At 35.6% G+C, this 9,529-nt stretch overlaps 1 protein-coding gene across 1 annotated transcript in view; it reads left to right on the forward strand.

Moving 5' to 3' along the window:
- mms19 (MMS19 homolog, cytosolic iron-sulfur assembly component) overlaps window positions 1-7,462 on the forward strand; it is a 48,075-nt gene extending 40,613 nt beyond the window's left edge. Inside the window, exons 24-31 of the mRNA XM_067429270.1 lie at window positions 543-649; window positions 2,052-2,108; window positions 2,191-2,377; window positions 3,474-3,556; window positions 4,179-4,343; window positions 4,437-4,496; window positions 6,087-6,187; window positions 6,951-7,462. Coding sequence (XP_067285371.1) covers window positions 543-649; window positions 2,052-2,108; window positions 2,191-2,377; window positions 3,474-3,556; window positions 4,179-4,343; window positions 4,437-4,496; window positions 6,087-6,187; window positions 6,951-6,981 — 791 coding nt within the window. The 3' untranslated portion in view covers window positions 6,982-7,462. The remainder of the gene's footprint in view (window positions 1-542; window positions 650-2,051; window positions 2,109-2,190; window positions 2,378-3,473; window positions 3,557-4,178; window positions 4,344-4,436; window positions 4,497-6,086; window positions 6,188-6,950) is intronic.
- Window positions 7,463-9,529: the final 2,067 nt, after the last annotated feature.

Below are 9,529 nucleotides of genomic sequence, written 5' to 3' on the forward strand. Positions count from 1 at the left end.
CTCTGCCCTACTGAACTAATCCCATCATCTTTGGTCATGCTCATATGTAAATTGCGTGACCTTATTTCGTGAACCTTCCCTTGAAGAGATCAGGACAGAAGTGGTTGAAAGTAGACAAAAGAGATGGATTAAAACAGGTGTAAACGGGAATTTGTCTCTCTCATCTACTTTTGATCCGATCAACCAAAATGCATCTTAATACCAGGTCTAAACAGGGCCTCAGAGTCTTTATGTGGGTGCATGTAGGTGGGGTGGTGGGGGCTTGAAAATATTATTCTCCACAAAAGGAGGCCTGTCAGAAAAGGTTTGGAAACGACTGACCTATTGGAAGAGTCTTTTGTATCAATGTAGGTCACTGGAATAATGAACGAGTAATTTGAGCTCTGGAGTTGATTTACCTGATCTGCATATCGTGTGTGTGTGTGTGTGTGTGTGTGTGTGTGTGTGTGTGTGTGTGTGTGTGTGTGTGTGTGTGTGTGTGTGTGTGTGTGTGTGTGTGTGTGTGTGTGTGTGTGTGTGTGTGTGTGTGTGTGTGTGTACAGGTGAAGCTCTTGACGCAGTGCTGGAGAGAGTGTTAAAGAGGATCAGTGTAGAGCTGGAGAACGTTTCCTCTTCCCAGCGACCACAAGCGTTCACACTGCTGCTCTGGGTAATGACCACATTAAGAGATTTGCCAGATACAATTGAACAGATTAACCCTTGTGTCAATTTTAAAAAAATTACACATAGGTCCATTGAGGACAAAAATGGCCATGTCCAAAAATTGAATTTTGGGAGCACTGACTTAAGTTTGGTCTCATTTGCTTGGCAAAAGTTTAAAAAGTGAACCAAAAAAAGTTATAGAGTTTGACTTTTTTGAAAATTATTTATATTATTTCATATAAAGTATATATTTTATGAAACGACTCTAAATCTGCATAATAATCAAAGCCACAAATCTAAACAAGTTGTGTTCCAAATTTGAGGTTGATATCTCAAAAAATGAGCTTTCAGTCAGATTTTGTTTGGGCGCAGTGCCAACTTTTCCCCAGTAGATGCCAGTAAAACTCCACTGGTGCACACAGTGGTTCGATTTTTGATTTGCAGTTGAGTTTTTCTCTCTCAAATATTATAGGCACACACACAATTTTTATATTACACACATATAAACCACACTCTAACATTAGTACTAACACCCACACAGTTATAGCTGCATAATTTATCCAGTTGGATCTATAATATGCACAAGCATAATAACATTAATAAAGTGAGTATTTTCTTTATAGACTAAACCTGAAAATAATTGCACCATCTGGTTAAAAAAAAGAGTATTTTTATTTTGAAGCCTTGCCAACAGAATGTTCACCTATTAACAAAGATTGCATTGTTTTATAGTTAAATGACCCTGGGATTTAAAATTGTAGTTTTAATGAGTTTCAATTGGGACATTTTAGTCCAAAAGGTCCTGAGAGGAACTATTTTGTAGACAGGGTAAACCCAGCCCAATCTACCGGCGATTTGATTTCGCCTTGCAGCTTAGGCTGGAATCCTGTACATATTTCTATCCTGCTTCTGTTACAAATTTGCGGGAACTAATCACAGACTGGCTTATCCCCCTGGCACATTATTGGTGGGTTTAACACGATGACGAATAGAGAAGCGATGGATTGTTGGTCTGATTGATTGAAGGACTATCCAATTTCGTACAGTTATTTGAAATATGCCCGATGATCACGCCACTTGTGCAGAAGAAAATACAGAGCAGACTCCCCAGACAAATGTTCAATCTGAAAAGATTCAGCTTGGTCTGGTGATAGCCAGTGTACCTAGTGCAAAATAGATTTTTAAAGGAAATAATACAATTCCAATAAATATACACATCTATGCCAAATTTTATGCAGTCAAAAAAAAGAAAATGGAAAAAGACAACGTCCATAAGGTCGCACAAGGGTTACATTTATTCTATTCACATATGAACACTGATGAACACATACGTTCACAAGCACATCAAATATGGCAACAGAAGCTCAAACATGCTTTTGATGCACAATAACTTTTTTCTTTTTGTATAGGTGGCCAAAGCCCTCCTCTTACGGTACCATCCGCTATCAACAGCCCTGACTGACAAGGTAGGGTTTTTTCCTTCAGGTTTTTACCCCCAGTCCTTTTCAGAGGTTCAGTGTTTGAGTAGTCTCTGTCTTCTGATTTCAGCTCTTTGCTCTGTTGAGCGACCCAGAACTAGGATCTCAGGCAGCCGACGGTTTCTGCGTTCTCATGAGCGACTCGCCAGATGTGCTGAATCGCAGTTGCCACGCCGATGTGCGCATCATGTACAGACAGCGCTTTTTTACTGAAAACTCAAGCAAACTTGTTGAAGGGTTCAACTCAGCAGAGCAGGGTACTTCGATTACCACTTCCTGTCTTAACCACTCTGCTTGCTTTGCATCTACAACTACTGCTCGATATTTAGGCATTGTTAAAAAATGTTATTGAGTTTCTAATCCTCAGCAAGTCTGCAATTATTTAATGAAAATACACTAAAAACTGTAATATTGTGAAATATTTTTTAGTTTTTTATGTGAATATATTGTAAAATGCAAGTTACTTCTGTGATCAAAGCTACATGTTCAGCATCATTACTCCAGTCTTTAGTGTCACTGCAAATGTTTGAGCAGAAAATCCTCAGATTAGAATAATTTGTGAAGAATTCTAATATGATGATTTGCTGTTCAAGAAACTTTTATGATTATTATCAATTTTGATAAAAGAATAGTAAATACTTGAATTTGTTATACTGCTTTAAAACATTGTTTAAATGCTTTTCCTGAAGAATACTTAATGTATTATGGTTTTTACAACAACAAAACATTTTTTTACAGCCATTATTAATAATTGAATGCAAATAATCAAATACTCATATCCGAATGATTTCTGAAAGATAATTTGACATTCAAGACAGGAGTAATGATACTGAAAATGCAGCTTTGATCACAGGAATAAACTACAATTTACAATATATTTAAGAACAAATTTGTATTTTAAATTGTAATATTTCACAGTATTGCTTTTAATTGCAATCAATAAATGTAGCCTTGATGAGCAGAAGAGACTTCTTTAAAAAATAAAAAATCTTAAAGGGATAGTTCACCCAAAAATGAAAACTGTCATCATTTACTTACCCTCATGTTCCAAACCTGTATGAGTTTCTTTCTTCTGCTGTATGTAAAAGAAGATATTTGTAAAAATGTTTATAACCAGGCAGATAGAGCAACCATTAACTACCATAGTAGGAAAAAATATACTATGGTAGTGAATGGTTGTTCTCTCTGCTTTGTTACAAACATTCTTCAAAACAACTTATTTTGTGTTCAGCAGAAGTAAGAAACTCATACAGGTTTGGAACATGAGGTTAAGTAAATGATGACAGTGGGTGAACTATCCCTTTAATTAGTACAAACGTTTGACCGTTAGTGTAAATTGTTTTTCGTCCACAGAGAAGAAGTCTTGTTATCTGAAAGCCCTGTCACACATTGTCAATAACCTTCCCAGAGAAGTCCAGCTCACAGAGCTTCCTGCAGTGAGTGAAATTTGCTCAGATAAATGTTTCAAATGTGTTTTTTCTGTTATGCACTGTGTTAAAGGGTTAGTTCACCCAAAACGGAAATTTATGTCATTAATGTCGTTCCACACCCATAAAACCTCCGTTCATCTTCAGAACACAGTTTAAGATATTTTATATTTAGTCCGACAGCGTATCTAAGTGTATGCACACTATAATGTCCATTCTTGATTCGGATCGCGTGTCAAACTGAAATCACGTGACATTGGCGATCCGAATCATGAATCAATCCGCTGATTCATAACCGTTCGAATCTTTATTTGAGGATTGAAAACAAACCCGGAAGAGAAGACAATGCTGAATAAAGTCGTAGTTTTTGTTATTTTTGGACCAAAATGTATTTTCTATGCTTTAAGAGATTCTAATTAACCCACTGATGTCTCATATGGACTACTCTGATGATTTTTTATTCCCTTTCTGGACATGGACAGTATAGTGTGCATACACTTGCATCCGCTCTCGGACTAAATATAAAATCTCTTATACTGTGTTCTGAAGATGAACAGAGGTCATTAATGGCATAAATTAAATTTTTGGGTGAACTAACCTTTAAGTGAGTGTCCTGTGCTGTTCTGTGCAGCTGCTGCCGCTCCTGCTGGAGGCGCTGTCGTGTCCGGATCAGGCGGTTCAGCTTTCCACTCTGTCCTGCCTGCAGCCGGTGCTGCTGGAGCCCCCGGCGGCCCTCAGGAACCAGCTGGAGGCGCTGTTCTCCCGCCTGCTGGCACTCACCACCAGCCCTGATATGGTACATCACTTCACACTTAACTGAGTGTTTGCATGCGATTTTAGTCAGTCTGACCGCCATTGCCTAATTTTGATTTTATCTTCACTCTGACAGAAAGTGAGAACTGCATCTCTCCGCTGTGTTCATGCGCTCTCTCGCCTGCCTGAACATATGGTAAGAGAAGCCGTTTTCAGGGCTAATTGATACTGATCATTCTATTTGACTTGATTTAAAAATATATATTAATTATTCCAATTAAAAAATATTATATTATATTATTATATCATATTATAATTATTATATTATCCAAAAAAAATTATTTTAAATGTTATATGAATTTTATATATATATATATATATATATATATATATATATATATATATATATATATATATATATATATATATATATATATATATATATAGAAAACTAATACGTTTGTTTTTTTTAACTCTTATTTTCAGGCCTGATTTAAAAATAAATAAATAAATAAAATTAAAAAAAAATTATATATATTATATTATATTATATATATATATATATATATATATATATATATATATATATATATAATTTTTTTTTTTTTTTTTTTATCAGGCCTGAAAATAAGAGTTAAAAAAAAAAAAACGTATTAGTGCTGTCAATCAATTAAAAAATTAACTAATTAATCACACTTTTAAAAAATATATATTTTTATATAGTAATAGTTTCACAGGTACTCTCCTAATTAATGTAGAAACAACTTAAAGACAGTATATTTTAAATATCTGTTGTAATGGTATCTTTTTTTATCACTAATACTGATGTCTCTATGAAACATTAATGATATACATTCAACATTACAGTATAATTGAAAGCTATTTCAACATTTATTAGGCTTTAACTACTTTTAATTTGAGTAAACTTCAAACAATCTTAAGACAAACCCATTATAATTAATGTAATATTGACCTGTGGCGTTCCCTGTTAGACATGCAGAAATGTGATCAAGTTATCAAACACCAACTGCATAAATAATAAAGTATATATAGATTAATCATCTTCATTTTCTTTGTTCTGTGATGAACATTAATGACAAACAGCATTATTGGCTGCTGTCACTTTAAGATCTGCCGCCTCTGAACATAACGCGGATCTGACGCTGTCGCACACATCTCGTTTCCTCATGACTCTTTAAGTTCATTCAAGACGTTATTTTACTATATTAAGACCGCTCTGAATTCACAATTGTTTGGCTAATGCATCCAATTTTGGATAATAAAATAATACACATAATACAAAAAAATATTTGGATCCGCAAAAAATATGTTGAAGTCCATTTTGTTTTACAAGGCAGCATTTTGATCAAAATACAGTAAACTGTAATATTGTAAATATTATTTAAAAAAATAGTGGAAACTGATTATTTTTTATATCAGGATTAATTTCTTTGATGAACAGAGAGCTCAAAAGGACAGCATTCATTTCAAATAGAATATGTTGTCATATTATACATGTTTTTACTGGCACTTTTGATCCGTTTAGTGCATCTTTAATGAATAAAAATATTAATCTCATACTGATCCAAAGATTTAAGCTTTTCTCCTGACTATTACGTTGTTATATTGCATTTCTGCTGTGAATTTGTAGCTCTGAAAAAAGTTATGGCACCAACGTGTAGATTATTTCTAATTTGGAATAACAAACTCAGATAATTTATGCACAGTAAGACCTAGAATAAAATGGTGTTGGCTTTAAAATCCCGGATTTGACTGTCTGTTTCAGGTCCTGCCGTTCCGTGCCAGAGTGCTGAAAGCTCTTGCTGTTTCTCTGGATGACAGAAAGAGGCTGGTGAGGAAGGAGGCCGTGGCGGCTCGAGGGGAATGGTGAGGCAGAAGTCCCTTCAAGGCCTTTAGGCTTCACCAGTAGCGTACTGTGGGGTTTCAGTCAGGGCCTTCACTAATGATCAACACACCCCACACCGCTGCCATAACACCACACACACGATACACACAGAATACATTCATGACCTGTATGCACTACTGTTACGAACCCCGCTTTCAAAGTGTTTGCTGGGAAGGGGGCAAGCAACATAAAAGGATAAATTTAACTATTTATTGAAACCACTGCACTCACGTGTCCCGTTTAGGCAACTGGTGAAATGAATCAAAATCAACTCAGTCACAAATACACTTAAACAAACCATCAAAGACAGACCAACAAGAATATCAGAAGAAACACCGGAAAAACAAAGCTTGTCAGCTAACAACTCTGGCTTGACATCAGGAGGCACATGAAGCTCATTAGAACGCAGCCCATCAAAATTTGATTGGCTGATGACCCACGTCAGTCAAAGTTATGATCCAATGGAAAATGGCAGCTTCAACAGAAGGCGGACCAAACTACTGTAATAGTCCACAGAGCTGTGATGCGTTTAGATGATGACATATGGAAAATACAGCTCAGCCTCACAAAAAAATAACCACATTCTTTCTGGAAATGAAATATAACGTACTGGAATAGACAGTAATCGCATTTAGACACGTTCAGACACACTTTAATTTAATTGTATCTATATTTTTGATTTAGACAGCCCGCCACTGGGTTTCACTCTCAGATAGCATCTAATCTTGCTTTTCTCATCCATAGGTTTTTGTTAGGAAGCCCCGGTGGAAGATGAACAGATGAGTGCCCAGAACAGAGATGGATCACCGCTCACAGCCTTTGATTTTACTCCGTTATCCCCTTTTTTATGATGTGGCATGAGGTTGTACTGCCTGGCCACAGCAATGGCTGAACAAACTGTCAGCAGCAAGAACTGCTTGAACATGGACCCAATGATGCTTTTTTCAGCTGGACCACCAACAGCGGACGCTAAATCAAAATTACTTGAGTAAACACAAGCCACAACACATTGTGCATTATAATCATTTCTCCAATCACGCCGTGTCATTAGTTATAGGAACGTTAGATCCAGATTTCTTTTTGAATGTGCTGTTGATATACGACTGTCCTCATGTCAGTGTTTTTAAACTGATGTTTCATTAGCCACAAGGTTGGCTGGTTGTCCATTTTCACATGACTGATTTAAAACTAATGCCAAGAATATAAACAGTATTTAAGTGTCATATAATCTGTCAATAAAACTTTTTGTAAATGTGTAGATTAGTTGTTAATGGGCAAAGAAAGAAGTCAAGACACAAGTCAAAAATAATACGTTTAAAAACTAAATATACAGATTGTGGTAATGTCCCAGTAGGAACGGTTGACTTATTTCACACCAGTTCATTTGTACAGGAAGTGCTGGACTGGCCTTAAAGGGATAGTTCACCCCAATGAAATGTTAAATAACCTGTGATTTACTCACCCTCAAGCCATCCTAGGTGTATATGACATTCTTCTTTCAGACGAATACAATCAGTTATGTTAAAAAATATCATTGCTCTTCCAAACTTTATATTGTCAGTCAATGGCAGCTCAAAATTTGAAGCCCAAAAAAGTGTTTTTGGGAAAAAAAACATTTTTCTTTTACACAAACGCATGGCCGTTGCGTTTGTGTAAAAGGGCAGCGTTTATAAGGTTATAAGGGCAGTGTGGAGCGCTTATAATGGATGCACTTTTTTGGGCTTCAAATTTTGGACTCCCATTCACTGCCATTATAAAGCTTAGAAGAGCCAGGACAGTTTTAATGTAACTCTGATTGTATTCATCTGAAAGAAGAATGTCATACACACCTAGGATGACTTGAGGGAAAGTTATTCATGAGCTTATTTTTTATTTTTGGGAGAACTATCCCTTAAATATGAACCCAACCTGTGTGTTTGAGGAAGTGAAACCAACACACTGAATATCTCAAAATTATCTGATTTCTCAAATCACAAATAACAGAAATGTTTTCAGCTTGCTTACATTTCTCGGGAGAGTCTGAGAACATTCAGAAAATTTGTAAATGAAAATAAAACTTTACAATAAGATTTCATGTGTTAACATGAGTTAACAACATTACTTAACATGAACTAACTATGGACAATGCTAGGTGTATTAATATTAATTTCAACATTTAAAATGACATGCACTTTGAACTGACATAAAAAATAAAAAATTTCATGGTTTAACATTATAAAAAATATATATTTCTTATTAGTTCATGTAGGCTTATTCATTAACTAATAAACGATACCTTATTGTAATGTTTTACCGAAAATGTTTTTATTTTACTATTAAAGCTTAACATTAAAAGGACACTATATAATTGTATTCAAAAGTAACAACATTTAAATAACGAGTTAATACTTCCAAAAACATTTTTTAAGTGTTTATATTTTTGACCTGTCTGGATGGTTTTCGCAGGAAATTGCGTATATATCACTCACCCGTGCTTGTCTCCTCACATCCAATAATAGAGAAATGCTCCGCCCACTTTGATGTGTTGTCAATGAGTCAGAAAGGTTGATATGGAGCCGTTAAACGTTTAAAACAAACGCAGAACAGAGGAGAGTCTGGCTGCAAATAGAGAATGCAACAGAGCTCGTAATAAAACTAGAATCAACATAGGCCTGGCTTTTCAGATATATGAGGGATTTGAACATTTCCATATGTAGCTATCTAATAGAGCTCATTGTAAAGCATTATCTATTGTGAACATAGACTGTAAAAACACTAGCCTGATGTGGTCAGAATATGAGTGTGATCTGCTTTATTGGGCTGTAATTATGGAGCGTTTCAACCGAACCAGGAAAGACCACAATTGGACAGACCTACAACTAATCAGAGCAATGGAGCGACACCGTTGTCAACAGAACTCAACTGCGCGCACGCTGGAAAAAGTAGAGGAAGATGAGTGTAAACGATCTTCGCAGGTGTTGTAAAAGAATTTAAGGATACACATAGTACTTACCAAACATCATTTTTGAGAGGAAGTTCTCTTCTCTGTTTAGGATTAGAACGAATTCAACCCAAGCGCTCTTTGGTAACGTCATGGATGATTACGCTACTGTTGATCATCTGTCTATCCTCATATCTCATTATATCGAATAAATAGTTATGGAAATTTTGAAATTAAAGCTAAAGCTGCAATCTCCCGAAAATCCTGGAAAAAGTCTGTTGGTGCCTCAGTGCACTCAGAAGCTGTCAATCATGACGTCACACCCCAGTTTTTATAGCATCAAATAACTAACTAAAACCAAACTTATTTAAAGAACGAACACTTGAGCTAACATCAGCGTGTT

The sequence above is a fragment of the Pseudorasbora parva genome, chromosome 21, assembly GCF_024679245.1.
Source record: "Pseudorasbora parva isolate DD20220531a chromosome 21, ASM2467924v1, whole genome shotgun sequence".
Taxonomy (NCBI): Eukaryota; Metazoa; Chordata; class Actinopteri; order Cypriniformes; family Gobionidae; genus Pseudorasbora; species Pseudorasbora parva.